Below are 18,784 nucleotides of genomic sequence, written 5' to 3' on the forward strand. Positions count from 1 at the left end.
ATGATTCTTTTACAATTGTGCACCACCACACTCATCTTGTTTTCTGACATAGGGTCTCATTCCTCCCCACCCCTTGCTGGATGGTCTTGAACCTGGATTCTCCTACCTCTGCCTTCAGCGTAGATGGGATCACAGATGTGTACCATAGTTCTCAGTCAAAGCAAGGTTTTTTGGTTTTTTATAAATCAACTTTTGCAGAAAATAATTTGGTCCAACTAAATATCAGAAACAAGTCAATGATTTCAAGAGGATGTAATCGGCAAGACAATCCAACAAAATCTTTTATTATTTATTAAAGTAATATGTTCATTACTGAAAAAAGTAGGAGAATAAGTTATTACAGTAATTTTAAGGACTTGTTCTAAATTTCAACTTGAAGATTTTAATGCATAATTATAGTCTGTAGTCCTTAACATATTCTAAAGGTTATTTCACAGTTGAGTTCCATTGTACTCATTTTTCCCCTGGTGACTAAGCATACTATAATTCCTTACATGATGTTTGGAGTTCACACACCACTTTCTTACATGTTTTCTTTTAGCAAAACAGGCATGAGACAAAGAACTGGCTACATCATCTCAAGTTTTCCATCCTACCCTGAGATTTGTAGGATGAGGCTTCTCTTTGACCTGATTTAGGGCATTTTTGTTTTAATATTCAACTGAAGCACACTTGTTAATCCTTAGCTAATGCTATCTTAAACTTGAATAGGAAGGTAAGTTGTTCATTGCTGATAAAAGGTGACTAGAGTAGAATCCTTTTATTGTGGAGAAAGTCTCCTCTAGGAATGGTTGACAACCTTTAGGTTATACCTTCACCTCTACATTGTGTTAATGCCTACCAGTATCAGATTTCTCTGTAGTGTTGCACAGACTAAAAATGCATATCCATCTAAACAAAGTATTCCATTTTCCACACCTCCTAAATGTCTGTATAGCTTCATAGGAACCTCAAATCCACACTTCTACCCTATTTTCTCAGCCTTTAGTTGGAAGCCTTCACATACATGACCTAGTTCCATTTTTAATGGAACATAGGAAACTGAGTTTGAAGATGACCTCAAGCAAAAGATGACAGAAGATTCCTTCTTAAGAACAGGAGAATGATCCCCTTCTCATTCTTCCCCCATTTCCTTCAACTTGTCTCTATGTAGAGTCTTATACACAAACACACAAAAGCCCTGTTTCAAATAAAGGCTTTTCTGTGCTTTAAAGTATAATATTTACAGCTATAAATGTCTCTTCAAAATTGTAATGTCAAAGTCAGCAGGCCATTTTTAAAGTAGCTAATTGCACTCCATTATATTATCTATAAACAGGGCACTTTTTTTTTTTTCAATTTCATGAAGGTTTTTAAAAAAAAATCTTAGAACCTGGTAACAGCCTGACTACTGTGGCGCTAGGGACTCGTAATGAGCAGCTGTCTTCTCTGTGTAGATCAAATGGGGTAATGTATGTTAAAGTACAAAGCCTTCTGCACTGCCATCAGATTGCCATTTAGCGTTACAAAGGCAAATGGGGTGTAATGACCGATAGGTTAATTTTCCTGCGATGACGGTAGACTCCAGGAACAGACCGAGGTGGGGCTGGGGGTCCTACACTAGCTCTTTTTATCCCCTTCCCTCGAGTTGAATGGCGATCGATGTGCCTGGGCTGAGCAGAAAGGAGGTCGGGGCGGGGGTGCAGGGACTTCACAGCCAGACGCTGTGCCCAGAAGCGGGCGGCTGGTGCTGCTGCTGGGCCCGGTGAGCTGCTCTGCAAGGAATCAAAGCCACAATAAGTAGCTGGTCTCCCATACCCTCCCGACAGGGTCGGACAGCGTGGCCGGCGGTGCACTTGCGGCGCCTCCCTAGTCCCAGTCACTGCTCCCAGTGCCTCGCGCGCCAACCCCGCCGATGGCTCGGCTGCTCAGCGTGCTCAGCGAGCTGCTGGCGGCAGACAGCAAGGTGGGCGGGGGGGGGGGGGGGGGGGCGGGGGGCAGGGGTGGAGGAGGGGGAAGGTCAGCCCTCCACCCTCGGGGTGGTATGGTGGCATCCTCCCTGGCGCCCAGCCTCCCGCGTCGGCCTCAGCACCACGGCCAGCCCAGTTTCATCATCTGTCCAAGTGCAAGCTTCAAACCTGTAAGAAAACATCGGAAATTGTCCCTTTCCTTTTTTTTTTCTTTTTCCCCCTCCAGCTATTTTAAGTTCGAGATCTGAGATCAATTAAATATAGCTATGCTCAGAAATGTAAAATACAGACATTCCCTGAACGTTAATGTATCATCCATCCTCTCCTAGACCGCACTGTAGCCGTTCAGTATTGTCCCATTTAACCCGCAACTTGAATGCACCCAAAAGAGTCAGAGAACTGAATCCGGACAGAATCCATTCCTGATGATGGAGTTCTATTTCTAACCAGGAAAAAGAAAAAATGAACGAACGATATAAGAGATGGCCCATTTTCTGAGGAAGTTTTCTTCATTCGGAGTTAGGTCCAATACTCTGATGGCTTGTTTCCCCCTACTCTGTGGGGTGCGAATCAAGAGAAAACAGAGTGAAATGGGACCAGAGTTGTTCACTATTGCAAAATCAGTGTGCACAACCTAAATGTAGGCAGTTGGTGATTAAAATTTTATTATGAGTCAGTCACCTAAACAATAACAGAAGTTGAGGTTATACTAATTCTTTTTAAAGCACTGCATTCAACTTCAGGTAAACATTCTAAAGCACAACCCAACAAAAAACAAAAAAATTAAAACTCCCTGAAACTTTCTGTGTCTAAACTTAGACATAATACAAGTGATCTTGAAAACCAAAGGGATCACAATACTTACTGGAGAGAGCGGGGCTTCTGACAAGGTGTGGTGTGGTTTTCCTTCTCCCATCTTCTTTTAAATTTCACCAGAAATTCTCACCAGCAGTAACAAGCTACTTATATTTTATCAAATATATAATCAACTTTGCATTGTTTTCTCATATGCACAGACTCATATCTAAAAATCCAATCCATACATCTTTACATAATTATGGTTCACAAATTTATTTTAAAAGTTTTGCTAAACTGTCACTATTCAATGCAGTTAACAAAGCAAGTCTGCGGAAGGTGCTTGCAATTTAGTGAACAGGATTGAGCCTCCAGTTTGCTTTAAATTGAAAGCAAACAATTGCCAACCGAATGGAGTCTGAACACAACATCTGTGTGGATAGAAGTCTGATTGACTACTTGTTCTGACCTTTAGGTTGTGTTTCTAAGCAAAATCTTAAATAGAAGACACCCTCACCCCCTTCATACAGAAAACACTCTCCTTATGTTCTTCAAAATTGCACACATTTACATCCCAATGCAGCAAAGTACCTGCAATCTGCCGTCCCCCTCTACAGTTTTCATTCTGCATTTTGGTGTCTGCCTCAATTGGAAATGATGGCTAGTTAGACCCGAAACCGTGTAGGCAAATGTTATATCTGCAGAGTTAGCATTTCTGGAACCATGGTTTGCTGTGGCCTCTACAAAACTCTGAAGGGGGCTTTGTTCCACTCAGACCCAGCGCCAGTTCTCCCTCTTGGTTGTGAAGACACTTATCCTGCTCTTCAGTTAATGAGTTTCACCTAGTCTGGCCGTTTGTGTTTTTATAAAGGATCTGCAAAGTACTAATTACAAAAGAAAAAAAAAGTTCTTGCTTTGCATTAATCAGAAGATGGAATTCTATAGTAAAAACATTCTTTAAATTTTCAGGAATCAGACCTTTTCCTAAGTCCTGGAGTAGGAGTATAAACTCAGTAAATCTCTGGGTGTAGCCCTTTGCACCAATTACTTCTGGCTTAGGTCTTTTACTGCTTTTCAAAGACTGAATGGAAAAGGTATGGCTACCCTAAATACACTGTCAGAAAATACTGAATACAAAATTGTTTCTTCTTAATAATGACATTATTTTTGACAGAGTTCATTAGTCTAAATAAACTATCAAGGCGAAAAAAGTGCCCATGAAGATTTATTTTCCTTTAAATTTAATTTCTGGGTGTCCTTGAACCATAAACTATTATTGCTTTTGTAGGTATTGGACTATAAAAGTAATTATGGAAAACCATGTGGATTTTTAGGACAGATTTTCAGAAAGTAATTTTAAAATCATATAAAACTAAAAAAGCACTTTGAACTCTAACTCATCAGTTACAGTTTTGACTATTTGGTTAACCTTTGTTTCTAAAGTTAATCTATTATTATGCAAAAACCCAAGCTGGGACACTTTTCTTTAGGTTTACTGCACTATCTTTATATTAATTTGCTGAAATTTCTTCTAATGTAATTTTTTTTGATAAAACCTCATTTTCCAAAAGTGCATCCAGAGCCCCTAAATAAGGAGGATCTCTTCCTCCACAAAGGAGCTGCAGTTATTTAAAACAAAATAAGAAGCAGAAAAAACCCAAACCTAAAGAATTCACTTTATAAAATACAGTTTGGAGAGAGTGCAAATTTAACGTTTATATCTTCCTATGGATTCACTTTGTACACTCAGAAAAATGTTTAAACAGTAAGATAAAATATTTCAGTCACAATCAGTTTTCTAAAGCTTCAAATGTGGAAAAGGTTTGGGGTCTCTGGCAACTATGTGTTTTAATCATCCGTAAAACATGCTTTACCCATATTACTCCTTTAACTTTTATTTATCTTACAAATTGCCCTTATTCCGTTGTTTCCTAGCATTTTTCCTCCAAAACAAGTTGTTTAAAAGATAAGTAAGCTGGGGTTGTAACATCATGCCAACTAGTTTTAATTTTTTTAATCCCTTCCCTAATATAATTAATGAAAAAGAAATGACCACTTGACTTTTTTTTTTTTTTTTGGAAAAAGTACTCAAGGTTCTTTTAAGTTATATTTAAATATTCATTTGAAACACTGGAAATATAAATTGCATATTAAACAGTAAATACATAATTTATACAATAAAACACCAACAAAATCGGTGCAAGTCCTATTAAGTCCTAAATGTGTTGGAAAAATTATAAATATGTTACTTTTTCTTTATATCTTCACTACAATTCAATGGACCACCCTACTATTTTTTCTAATTCTTTTAGCAATTACTTGCTCATTCTGGTACTTTATCAAAGTATTCAAATTCAGACCAAAAAAAAAAAAAATCCTACAGAGTGTAAATGCCTTGACTACTGGATAAGGTTGTTGTTGTTGTTGTTTTATCAGCTCAACTGGAGAGGCCAAACTCCATAGAAAAAGTAGTTCACAACCGTTCTTTCTTATGGTGAGCTGCATCTTGGGGAAAGGTGAAGGCTCTTCTGGGATTGTACGCAAAAGTTCAAGATATTCTGAAATAGCATGGAATTTAAAAAGCTGTTTCAACCCATATAAGCAATATTTTGATCCCTTTTATTCCATAGCTCTATTTTACCTAATTGCAATAACTCCCCTGCAAGAATGTCTCTGTGGGTATGCTCCACCTTGAGCTACAATTCAATTTACTTTCAATCAAACATTAATGAAATTGCACTTAGGGAGACCCTTTGAAAATTAATCTCCCAAGATAAATACCACTTGGACAAGGATTCCTTCTTAAAGCTGGAGTGATTTTTAACACTAAGAAAGTTTCCAACTTTTCGAACTCTGGGAACTCTGGTCAGGAACATAGTGGACTTGGTCAGCTTTTCCAATAATTTAGAAACTTCTGGAAGGGGGGAAAAATCACTTCCACCAAGTGTGATGTTACATTATTCAGTTCTGGTCTGTCTGTCCCCCACTCCCAGAAAAGAAGTTCCTGTCCCTGTGAACGACTCGTCCTTTTTTTTTTTTTTTTTAAATATCCATGGACTCCACACATTTCCCCCACTGGTTCTAGCAGTTTCTTGCAGACCCTCAGGGCTGCAGGCGGGACCCTTTCGGGGATCCCGCGCTGTCACCACGTCCTGCCATACAGCAGGTTGGTGCCCAGCACACCTCCACCATAGTCTCCCGCCGCTGCGTCCAGGGCCGCCAAGCCGCCCCCGGGCCCGTGCAGCGCGGGCGGGCTGGGCGACAGCTCCTCTAGCTCGGGCGCTGGTGTCGGGGCCTGCGGTTGCTGGCCAGCCTGGCCGGGAGTGGGCGTGCCAGCACCATTTTGGCACGGTTTGCCGTCCTTCACCAACACGGGCACGGCCACGCGGCGCGGCGAGGGAGGTGGCGGTGGCGGCGGACCCAGGCCGCCCTCCTGCTGCAGCTGCTGCGCCGCCTTGTCCTTGGCCTGCCTCTTCATCTTGTAGCGGTGGTTCTGGAACCAGATCTTGACCTGGGTGGGCGTCAGGTGGATCATGCTGGCCAGGTGCTCGCGCTCGGGCGCCGACAGGTACTTCTGCTGCTTGAAGCGCCGCTCCAGCTCGTAGACCTGCGCTTGCGAGAAAAGCACCCGGCGCTTCCTGCGCGGTGCTGCCGCGTGCAGCGGGGCCAACGATTTGGCGGCGTCCGCGATGCCCGTCAGCGACCCCATGCCGGCCACATTCACACCCGCCGACGGCCCCATAAACCTGGAGACTGGGGGTGGGGTGGGGTGGGGTGGGAAGGCCAAGAACATGGCGGTGAGCTTCAGGCCCGCCGGTCCCCTTCCCGCCGCCGTCCCCTTTTCTTGAAAACGCAGCAGCCGCGACGGCGCGAGCTTCCCCGCTTTTCCCGCTCGACAGTCCGAGGATTCCCCCTTAGCTCTCCACGACCCGGGTCCCCAGCACCCTTAGGGAGCCAAGAGGCCCGACAGTCACCCCTGCGCGCCCCGGGTTGTGGGACCCGGGACACCTCAGGCTTCTCCAGGTTGGGCCCCGGGGACACAGCTCGTGCGTCCCACTCCGGGACCTAAAGACACCCGTTGGGGGCCCCAAGCCGGGTCTCTGAAAGCCCTGCGCGCCCAAGTCCGGGTCCCCACACTCCCTGCGCGCCCCACGCGGAGGCCCAGGACGCCCCAGGGCCGTGACCCAGGACACCTTGGATCCCACGTCGCGGCGGCCCAGGATCCTCGAGCGCGCGTGGCCCCGGGAACCCAGGGCCCCTTGCCCCGGCGCGCCCAGAGCGCGAACGCCAGGACGCTGGCGCCAGGGTGGTGGCGGGCCATACCCGCGGCCGCCCGCCTGCCCGCAGTGCCCGCGCTCCTCGCCCCGCTCACTTGACGAGTAGCGCGGGTCCGGGTTGGCGCCGTACCAGCCGGTGGCTGCAGCCGCCGCGCCGCCCCGCATGCCTTCCGCATAGGCGGGCAGCTCGCCCATGTTGCCCAAGCCGCCGTTGCAGTAGCCGCCCATGGCGCCATGCGGGAACTGCGAGACGCCCGGGGGCATGTGGTAAGTGGCGGCGGCCGCCGCCGCCGCCGCCGCCGCCGCGGCCGCCGCCGCCGCGTTGTGCCCGGTCATGGCGTGGGGCGACTGCATGCCCGCCACCGCCGCCGCCTGCGAGGAGGGGCCGGGCGGCGGCGCGCGGTAGGCGGCGGCGGCCCCCAGGGGCGCCCCCAAGCCGGGCGGCGCGCCGTCCATGGCGCCGCCGAACTTCTTGTAGGTCTCCTCGATGGGGCTCAGGATGTCGGATACGGAGAAGGGCGTCGTGTGCTTGGGGCTCAACGACATGGCTCGGCGGACCGCCAGGTAGGGGGGCCCGGGGTGGGGGCGGGCGCGGGAGGGACGCGGCGGCCGGTGGTGGCCGCCACCTCGGCCGCGGGCGGGCGGCGGGCGGCGGGCAGCGCCTGTGGAGAGCAGTCGGTGGCGCGGCGAGCGCCCGGAGCTGCGGGGATCTGGGGTTTATTTTAGTCCAGCGCCAGGTTTACGACAGACTCGGGGGGCGGAGCAACATCCCAAACGAGCAAACAATGGTCATTGACATCTTTTTCTCGCCCCCCCCCCTCGCCCCGTAATGGAGGCGAGAAAGGTAAAGGGGGCAGTTGGGTGTTTCTTGAAAAGATCACCCCCCTTTACTTTCTCCATCCTTCGCGCCTCTACCCGCGCCGGTTACCCTGGCCCCTCGAGCACCAGAAATAGAAACTCGGGGATTGGCGTCGAGGCTGGACGTGAGCCGCCACACTTGTCTCTTGCCACACCCGAGTTTTCCTAAAGTGACTCCGTGGCGAAGTCCGGTATAATTGTGTGTGTGTGTGTGTGTGTGTGTGTGTGTGTGTGTGTGTGTGTGTGTGTGTGTGGCGGGGAGAGACGCGCAGTTAAGTTTGGGAGGGGGTGGTTTTCAGGGCTGGCTGCATCCTTTCCAGCTACCAACCCCTCACTGGCTCCTTCATCTAAAGTGTTAAATTAAAATTAAAAAGAAAAAAAAAAAAGCTCTTGGGTTCCACCGTAAGAGTGCATAAAGAGAAGAGGTACAATGACCGTTCTCTGCCATTGTAGGGCTCTCTAATTTATGCATCTTTAGATCCTTAAGTATCATTTTGTGGGCAACCAAACGGATACTTCCAAATTAGCTCAAAGTATCCAAATCCAAAGAAGAGAGAAAACACAGAGAGACACTGGCAAATGCATAGATGCTAACTTGTATTTTGTTTTTACTCGGAGGGGATGGAAGTTGAACAAGAGAGAAAGAAGGTAAACTTTTATTTGCTAAAATGTTTCGTGTTCTATTTGCATTTGTAAAGTTCTTTACTCTCTTTTCCTTTGTTTCTGACTCCCCTCATATCTGACTTAAGATACATTTTCCTATCACAATCCCCCCTCATCGAGAGAGAGAGAGAGAGAGAGAGAGAGGAAGAGAGAGAGAGAGACTAAACTCGAATTTCAAATATTGCAATGCGTCTTTTTGTTATGTTTGGAAAAAGAACGTATTAAAGAATATGAAAAGAAATGTAGAAAAATTAAGTGAAAGCAGTAGCTTCTCTCAAAAAACTGTCTTGTCTTATGATTTGTAAATATATCTGCAAAGCAAAGAAGTTAGAAATGATCAAATCCTCAACAAGACCAAAGCTAAAACAAAAGGAGTGTGAGAGCATATTCACTGAAATTTGATAAGTCTTACAATTAAGAAACATCATGATGAAAGGGAAATGAAGACACAAATAAAAATGATGATAAAAAGATAAATGAAGATTCAATTTTAAGTTTTCCTGGAAACTGGAATAGAAGAAGCAAAACAATGCTTTTTAAGCAAGAGTTTACTGTAGAAAAAAAGAAAGGAAAGGAAAAGAGAAAGAATGGAAGAAAGAACAGAGAAGGGAGGGAGGGAAGGAGGGAGGAAGGAAGGAAAGTAGGAAGGAAGGAAAGTAGGAAGAGGGAAGGAAGGAGGGAAGGAAGGAAGGAAGGAAGGGAGGGAGGAAGGGAAGGAGGGAGGGAGGGAGAAAAAGGGGTGGGGGAGGGAAACTACTAAAGTTTAACCAGACAGTTGCACTAAGTCTCCAAGATGAAAACTGTTTTTTTTTCTGTTTGGCCGCAGGCCTGTGATTAGAACGTCACTCCTGGCTTTGTCTTATTGTTTGAATTGTTGTTTTGATCATTTTAGTGTAGTTTTGCAAAGAATCTGCCCTTCACAGGGAGAAAAATCCATGTGGTCATCTATAGGAAGAAAGTGACAAATAGAGGAGTATTACTAGTAATATTCAAAATATGTACTAAGAATATAATAAGGTAAAATGAACTTGTTTACAAACATCAGTTAATGACTTAACAAGTGTATGATTGTTGCAACTTTAACATGATGCTACTTTTGCAGGTCTTTAAATACTTGGGCTAGGTCTTCCTCCTTACCTGCACTGGATTGCCTACTTATTTTTACCTAAGTTAATGGTACACAAAGAAGCCTTTTAGTACACATTTAATTACTTGCTGGGATCCTTCTGAAAACTCCAATTTAGCATTCAGATTTTTGGTTTAATTTAAATTGTATTATATTTATTGGCTTAAAAATGGAAAGTCATTTTAAACTTCCATAGAAGACAATAAGGTAAGTAAAAAATAGTCTTACAACATATGTAGATATAAAAGTCACTTATGAGCAATCATATTTTATTTCTCAGGTCTAAACATAATTTAAAAAATGAAACCATTATTATAATGTCCATGTTGATTAGTTGTCCAGATTGGAAAGGTATTAACAGTTTTTCCAAATAAATATGTTTTCAAGCTATCCATTTATTTAATCTCTTATTTTACTTACAGAACTTCAATGTAGCAATTTACAGGTGGTTATATTATTCATTGTTGCTTTGTCATGTATGTGAATATATATCTGGAAAACTGCCATCTTTAAGTAACAAAGCACTTTGTCACATCTGAAGAATGTCTACAGAGAGTTACTTTCTGATTGTTTAGAAACATAATCAACCAAATAGTACTCCTTCAGAGGAGGTTGTGGGAAGAAAAATTTACAGTCTTCAACATATCCTGTCAATTATTTGTGTCTCATTCTAGACATTAACATACTGTCATGCTAGAAACACTATTTGAATGTGCAAAGATGATTTTTTAAAGATATGTACATTCAAAGACATAAAATAGTAATATTCCATTGACACTTTCTATCAAATTCATTTCATCAGAATATTTTCTTCTTACATTGCAATGGAAATTTGTAGCTGATTCATTGTTAAATACTGTTGATTACATTGGATTTCAAAGGAAATTTGTTTCTAGATAATGTTTTCTTGTTCTTTCTATCCAAAACAATGCTGGTACTCAGGGCTTAAAAAAAAAATAAAAGGCAAATGCTCTCACAGGGCAAAGAGATTCCACCCTGAGCTTGGTGTTCACCTGTTCTCTCGGGTTTGTCTTTACATCTTGAGTCTATTTTGTATGCCAGGAATAGTATGTTTTATATGATTTGGTACTTTTCCTTTTTTGTAGTTTCACACATCATACTGAACATGAAAAAGTTAATTAAAAAATATAGGCTGTGGCAAATAATGAAAATATTTCTAGGCAAAAAGATTCAGTAGGGTTTCCTGACTTTTTTTTTTAATGAAACTGAACATCTCTGAGGTGTTAATCTCACGAACAAAAACATTTGGCAAAAAAAAAAAAAAAAAACAATTCTGAAGGAGGCGCCTGTCTCCACCCCCTCCCCATCCCGAGTTGGGATTTGCTGTTGTCAGACATCTCAACAAGAGAGGCCTGGGAGACTGAAGAAACCTTGTGACAGACCGGCTTTGAAGTGGAGTTCCAGCCAGCACGGAGAGGGAGAGTTTTGTCTTTTTAGGGTAGCAAATAGACTGCCAATTGGACCTAAATTTCCTCATCAAAGTGAAATGTGGTTCAAAATATAACTCACTTTCTGATACTCAAGAATGGAAGTGCCATGTAGAAATGAGACACTTGATGTATTTGTGGTTGGTTTTAAATAGTTACGAAATCATTTGATCAATGACATTTTCAAGTTGGAGAAGTAACTTGAAAGTATATCATCTTTGCAGCTGGGAAGGAATAAAGACTAGTACCAAAGACAGGATTTTGTAGAGGAATTTGAGGCATAAGGGAAAAAATGCTAGGAGAATGAAACAAAGTTTATTCTAAATGTTTACTAATAGCTGCGGTTTTTGAAGTGTGGTCCTCCCTCCCCACCCCCCTCTCTCTTTATCTCCTGCCCTGAATGTTTTTGTTTTCAGTGTTTATTTCATTTATTTAAAATTTGTCTTAGCAAGTTTACTTTTGAATTTATATGACTTTGTTATTTCTCTGTGACACAGTGCTTCTTTTATATTTTCTTTATAAGATGCAAAATCCTGGTTATTTAACTACTCAAAATATGTCTTGGATGATCATTCCTAAGATTTTGTATATTTTAGGTTAAAAATAGTTTCCCAATTAACACACTTATTAGCACAACGCAAGAATGTATGGTAGGTGTCTAGCTAGGTGTCTACTAAATCATCATCACAATGGAGTCCGATAATATGATTTTCTTAAAATATACATGCGTGCATGTGCACACATACACAGACACCAACAAAAACCTACCATGGAAGAGACTTTTCCTTCTAACAGGCAAGCTGTAATAGTTTTTAAATTTTGTTTTTAGGGCTATAACATGGAGTAAAATTATGAAATTGGCTAGTAAGCTACAATTTATTTGCCTTAACATTATAAACTTAAGCTAGACATTAAAAAATTTTGGCATTTAAAAAGCTATATTTTAGAGTGAATAATGCATATTTGTGGGGGAAACAATGGCAATATTATAACAATTTTATTTCTGAATAATTATATATTTTGCTTACTTAGAAAGTTTAAAACTTTAAAACATATAATGGCATTTCTATTGGACAATATCTTTGACATCATTTGCCTGTTTCAGAATGTCATTAAATGTCTATTTTATAGAAAAGAAAATCTTTTGCAGTTTAAGCATAACCATATTTCTATTATTTTTGCCTGCAGAACTGGTTATTGTAAATATTCTACCCTATCCATCACTTGAAAGAGAATTCCAATTTTTGATGTTTTGGCAAAGTGATTATTAGATTATTATATTTTTAAGTAAATTTTCACCATATACATTTTAGACAAAATAACTGGGAAGTATTATACCAGGTAAATAATTTCACCATTTTTGTACACTTTTTGTTCTGTGTATTGCTAATATTGAGATGATATTTAAAACAGGCAGTTGTATATAATCAAATATTTGAATTCAATATTAAGAATTATGTTTAAAAAAAGCAATAAGCTGTGTTCACTTCAAAAATCAGTGAATTTTAGTAGATTTCAAGCAATTTAACTATTGCTTCAATTATTTCTGTGAAAAAGCCTGATATGAAACAACCTAAACTAGTAAAAAATTTAGTTACGAAAGAAGAGAATTTTAAAAATTGAGTTCATAATTTTATAAAGTTAACTTGCTAATGATACAAATAAACGTTGAATTGTGAGGGTTATATTAAAGCTAATGCTATACAACATTGTTCTAGGATTTGGTGAGTGGGATAGTTCACACAGCAATTGTTTTAATACATTTTGTATGCTTATTTTTATTTTTATTTTTTTTGAATCAGGTCCTCATTATATATAGTTGGCTGGCCAGAAACTCACCCAAATTTGTCTTAAATTTATAATCTTCCTACCTTAATCCTCTTGAGATTCCTGGGATTGTAGGCATGAACTACCCTCCACCCCCTACCCTCAGCTTCTCCATATGCTTTATGTGGTTATTAATATAAACATATAAACATAAAATGTTCTGAAATATATGAATGGGAAGTATTTCATATAGGAAGTTTTATCTTTGTGTAAATAGCCGGATAAGTACATATTCCAAAGCTGATTCTCTTAAATGCAATTTATTGCTTTAGAATAATCAGTGTTAGTTAATATATATGATTGAGCTACTGTTGGCAGGCTCCCTTTATGTAGCTCTTACCAACCATTTGCAGAGATTAAAAGGGTAGTGGAAATAGTGTTTTCAAAATTGCTTTCTAAAGACACTGGAGGATTGAAGAGAAACCTTGGGGGTCCCAGTGCCCTCTGAAATCATCTTCACATAAAATCCAGGTTTAGTGGGTAAAAGTGTCATTTAAGTGCTTTGTTCAGGAAAAAAAAATTATGTGACATAAAGAGATTATTTGGTCACGGCTCTTAAAGGGAACAAATTAGGATGTTTATTCTATACTCATGTCAAAAAGGGAAATTGAGAATGTTTTGTGTATTCAATATACTCCAGGAGATTATACTTAACTCCATAACTAATAAATGAATACAGGTAAACACTCATGAAAATCAAGCGCTTTTCATACCCCCCTCCAAAAAACTCTTAATCACAAGGGGAGGCTTGTCATACATGCCTGTAACTCTAGTTCTTGGGAAGCCGAGGCAGGAAGATCACAAGTTTGAGGCCAGTCTGTTCTACATAATGATTTTACATAGAGGCTCGACTTAGGCTACAGAGTGAGACCCTATGTTTTTTTTTAAAGTCTAAACTCAACTCAAATTATCCTTAGTGTTATATATATAATTACCTTATTTTTAAAAGCCAGTACCGTGTGTGTGTGTGTCTGTGTGTGTGTGTGTGTGTGTGTGTGTGTGTACTGGGGCTTGAACTCAGGACCTGGGTGCTGACCCTTAACTTTTTTGCTTGAGGCTGGTGCTCTACCACTTGAGCCACAGCTCCACTTTTGGCTTTTTGGTGGTTAATTAGAGATAAGTCTCATGGACTTTCCTGGCCAGGCTGGCTTTGAACTATGATTCTGAGATTTCAGTTTCCTGAGTAGCTAGAATGAACCACCAAGTGCTCAACTTGCATCTTCCTTCCTTCCTTCCTCCCTTCCTTCCTTCCTTCCTTCCTTCCTTCCTTCCTTCCTTCTTTCCTCCTTCTCTCCCTCCCTCCCTCTTCCTCTTTCTTTTTCCTTCCTTCTCTCCCTCCCTCTTCCTCTTTCTTTTTCTTTGTCTCTCCCTCCCTCTCTCTCTCACCCTCCCTCCCTCTTTCCCTATCTCCCTCTCTCCCTTCCTTTCTTCTTCCCTTCTTTCCTCCCTTCCCATCTTCATTTTTTTTCTAGCTAGTACAGGGGTGTGAATTCAGACTTTCAAACTTTCTCTGCTGCTTGCTGAACTATTGCTCTACAACTTAAACCATGCTTCCAGCTTGGACTTTTGATGGTTAACTTTGAAGATGGAATCTTGATGTTTCTGCTTGGTCTGACTTTGAACTGTAATTCTTCAATTTCCGCCTCCTGAGTAGCTAGGATTATAAGTATGAACCACTGGCTCCTGTATTCACATAAATATTTTGACACAAAGACTCAGGAGAGCCAGGTGCTGGTGGCTTTCACCTGTAATCCTAAGCAGGCTGACTTGAGATTTCAGGATCCTGATTCAAAGCCAGCCCAGTCAGGAAAGTCCGTGAGACTCTTATCTCCAATTAAGTACCAGGAAACCAGAAGTGGAGCTGTGGCTTAAAGTGGTAAAGTTTTAGCCTTGAGCAAAAGAGCTCAGGGACAGTGCCCAGGCTTGGAATTTAAGCCCCAGAACAGGAAAAAAAAGAAAAAGAAAAAGAAATTCAGGAAAAATCATATGAAGACAACACACACACACACACACACACACACACACACACACACACACACACACATTCTTTTTCTGCCTTGATTCATAAAATATCAGACAGTTTATGAAGAAATATATTTGTGTACTTCAAACATCCAGTAAGAATCGGAATCTCATAAGAACCTCATAAATAAAAGAATAGGAAATTAAGGTATGGGTGGAAAAACATCAGCCATACCAGCATATAAAGCCTACTAAATTTCTGTACTTGAACCTCCGTATTTGCTCTAGTCTTCCTAGAGTTTAGTTGTAAACACTATTTAACTGGACACTGGTGGCTCATACTTGTAATCCTAGCTACTCAGGAGGCTGAGAGGATTGAGGATTGAGATTCAAAGCCAATTCAGTCAAGAAAGACTGTGAGACTACCAAAAAAGCCAAAAGTAGAGCTGTGGCTCAAGTGGTAGAGCACTATTCTTGGGGTGGTGGGGGGGGAACAACAACAACAACACAGAGACAGGGCCCAGGCCCCAAGTTCAAGCCTCAGGTCTGGCACACATGCATGCACACACACACACATATACACACATGTGCACATACACACAGAGCCAGTTTGCACTGTTATAGTTAGGAAGAACATATCTATAACTCCTATTCTTCAGGCAAAGAAATGTTTTCTAACACTTAGCTCTAAAGGATATTTCACATGGGGTCTGAAGTTGATTCTCAGAGACAATATTAAAAATACTGAATGGACCCAGAACAAATCATGTTTAGTCAGGTAAGCCAAGCTCAGAGATACAAATGATGCAAGTTTTCTCTCATATGCAGAAGCTAGATCTAAAATACACTGGCACATGAGGAGTTATACAGGTCTAGCATTTCACACACAAACAAATGAAGGATATTCTTAAGTGCCTTTGATCCTATAAAATAATATTTATTGAAATGAACTCCAGGGAATGGAAACAGGAGTTTTTATTCCTTCACTGTTGGTTTTGTTTTCTTTTTGTTTTGTTTGTTTGTCTGGCAGGGTAAGGGGGGGACACAGAAATGGAAGGACAAAGGGTGAACAAATGCAGCAGTGGTACTCAGACACTATGTTGAAAATGAACTGTATAACTTGTGTATGGAGGTGGGAGGGAAAGGCTGGGAGACAGTGAGGGAAGGGGTGACATTGTCCAAAAAGAAAAGTACTCTTTACCTGACTTATGTAAGTATAACCCCTCTGTCCATCATCTTTATAATGATAAAAATTTTTAAATATATATTTAATGGTTCTAGATAGTTATTTCCTAAACTTTTTATAGTGGTCATTCCTAAAATGTTTGAGTCCTTAACACTAAATCAGCTCAATGGGAACAAGATAACATGGTCTGAGCAAGTCTTCTTCTGCAGGGGAGTAAGGAGTCACATATTTTTCGAGGAAGACATCACATGAACCACACTGTTTGAAAACTAAAAAGTTCTTATATTGAGGCTAATTATGTTCCCATAATTTACAGGTATCAGTCTTCCATCCCTTGAGGTTTAACTATATTTCTAGCTTCTTCCCATAAAGCTCTACACCTACAAGCATATATTTATTATCCTATTATTATACCCTCATTATATTTTCTCCTCATATGAGAAATCTCCCAGAACAAAAGGATCTAGAATGAATGTTAATGTTAACTATGGATTTATTACATGGTCACTATATGCTTAAAAATGTCTTCTGTGCTTTGGAAAATAGGAGAATGGGCAACTGTATCCTAAGTGTATTCTAATGGGAAAATGTATCCTAACAATCATACTCTGATCCTGACCAGTATTTTAAAATTATATGTACATACATATGATTACTTTTAGATATTATTTAAAATTATGTGTGCCTATGTATGATTGAGAAAATATATCTTAATCCATACATATTTGTCTAGAAGAAAATACATGCTAAGTTAAACAATTGACTTGCTATGAACTTTTCAGTATACAACCATTTGGTAAGGTGGAGGTAAAGCTAAAATTCTAAAAATCCTAAATATTTATTAGTCAATTGATAGCATACTAGGTACTGTCATGAACTGTGTGTATGTTTCTCTCATTTAATAGTTACAGCAGAAGAGAACTTAACGTGTGATTGACATTGAGATTGAATTTAAATCGAACATATTTACAAGTGGGAAGTATTTAGGAGTGGGAAGATCTCAAAAAATGGTATCACTTTCTGCATCTCTACAAGGTTGACATATCAAGATTTATGCTATCTTTGAGTAGCTGTTGTTAGAAACAGTGAAATTCTTACACTGTCAGATGATTTTGATGACTCTCTGGACAAAGTTTACCAACTTAGTATTCAACTGACTATTTTGAGTGCCTTTTTTTGGTAATGAAAGCAGAAAATTCAGAAGTTTCAAATGGCATGAGTTAATGGAGCAGTGATAAAAGGTGTTCTTTCCTGTTTGTATCACAGTAACACAGTAGCTTCTTTAGAAAATCGAATTTCTCAGGTTATAGTGAACTATGAGTACTTTATGTGTACATTGCTATTGACATAAGCTCAGTTATTATTAAAGTTACTGATAAAAGAAATAAATAGAATCTTGTTGCAATAGAAATAAAACACAAACCAAATACACAATTTAGTAGCCACATTAAAGTGAAAAGAACCAGGTAGTATTGAATAAAAAACATTTTCACTTAAGCCAGAATATCTAAATTATTTTGTTCTCTCTCTCTCTCTCTCCTTTTCTCCCTCCCTGTCCTGGGACTTGAACTCAGAGCCTAGGTGCTGTTCCTCAGCTCCTCCTCCCCCTCCCCCTCCTCCCCTCCTCCCCCTCCCCCTCCTCCCCCTCCTCCCCCTCCCCCTCCTCCTCCTCCTCCCCCTCCTCCTCCTCCTCCTCCTCTTCCTCCTCCTCCTCCTCCTCTTCCTCCTCCTTCTTCTTCTTTTTGGTTATGTGGCTTGAATTCTGGCCTGGGCGCTGTCCCTCAGCACTTCAGCTCAAGGCTAGCATACTACCACTTGAGCCTCAGTGCCACTTCTGGTTTTCTGGTGGTTAATTAAGAGTCTCATGGACCTTCCTGATCCAGCTGGCTTTGAACCTTGATCCTCAGATCTCAGCATCCTGAGTAGCTAGGATTACAGGGGTGAGCCACTGGCACCTGGCTGTTCTTCAGCTTCTTTGCTCAAAGCTAGTGCTCTACCAGTTAAGCCATAGCTCCACTTCCAGCTTTTTGCATGCTTAATTAGAGATAAGTGTCTTATAGACTTGCCTGGACTTGAACCATGGTGCTCAGATCTCAACCTCCTGAGTAGCTATAATTAGAGGTATGAGTCATGGATGCCTGGCTAAGGAGGGGTTTTTGTTTTGTTTTGTTTTTGTCGGTCATGGGGCTTGAACTCTTGGCCTGGGCACTGTCCCTCAGCTCTGCAGCTCAAGGCTAGTGCTCTACAGCTTGAGCCACAGTGCCACTTTGGGTTTTCTGATTGGTTTATTGGAGAAAAGAGTCTCATGGACTTTCCTGGCTGGGTTGGCTTTGAATCACGATCCTTAGATCTCAGCCTCCTGAATAGCTAGGATTACAGGCGTGAGCCACAGGCTCCTGGCCTAAGGAGGTTTTTTAAAAAATAATTTTATACTTCATTCTCACTCTGAACTAGCCACATTTCAGGGGCTCATTAGCCCCTGCTGCTCATGGCTATCGTACTGAACAGCACTGCTCCATTCATCTCTTAAATATGTTTTTAAGACAAGAGCTCACTCAGGACCCAGACAAACCTCAGACTCTCAATCCTCCTGCTTTACTTTCTTGGAGCTGGGGTTATATGTATACACCCAATGCCTAGCTACACTCCAACTATATTTTATATCAAATTTCCACATCAGTACTATACATACC

General features: G+C 41.3%; 1 protein-coding gene across 1 annotated transcript; it reads right to left on the bottom strand.

Moving 5' to 3' along the window:
- Positions 1-5,886: 5,886 nt before the first annotated feature.
- Positions 5,887-7,570, bottom strand: Nkx2-4 (NK2 homeobox 4). Its single transcript, XM_042666560.1, has 2 exons — positions 7,117-7,570; positions 5,887-6,497 (listed from the first exon to the last, which is right to left on the bottom strand). Exons 1-2 carry the CDS (start codon positions 7,565-7,567, stop codon positions 5,887-5,889), a joined length of 1,062 nt encoding a protein of 353 aa, XP_042522494.1. The 5' UTR covers positions 7,568-7,570.
- Positions 7,571-18,784: the final 11,214 nt, after the last annotated feature.

The sequence above is a fragment of the Dipodomys spectabilis genome, unplaced genomic scaffold (assembly GCF_019054845.1).
Source record: "Dipodomys spectabilis isolate Male_0828 unplaced genomic scaffold, ASM1905484v1 ptg000365l, whole genome shotgun sequence".
Taxonomy (NCBI): domain Eukaryota; kingdom Metazoa; phylum Chordata; class Mammalia; order Rodentia; family Heteromyidae; genus Dipodomys; species Dipodomys spectabilis.

Coding starts and splice junctions, on each gene's coding strand:
- Nkx2-4 (XM_042666560.1), bottom strand. CDS start 7,567: ATGTCGTTGAGCCCCAAGCACACGACGCCCTTCTCCGTATCCGACATC. Junction 6,498..7,116: donor GGACCCGCGCTACTCGTCAA/GTGAGCGGGGCG, acceptor CCCCACCCCCAG/TCTCCAGGTTTATGGGGCCG.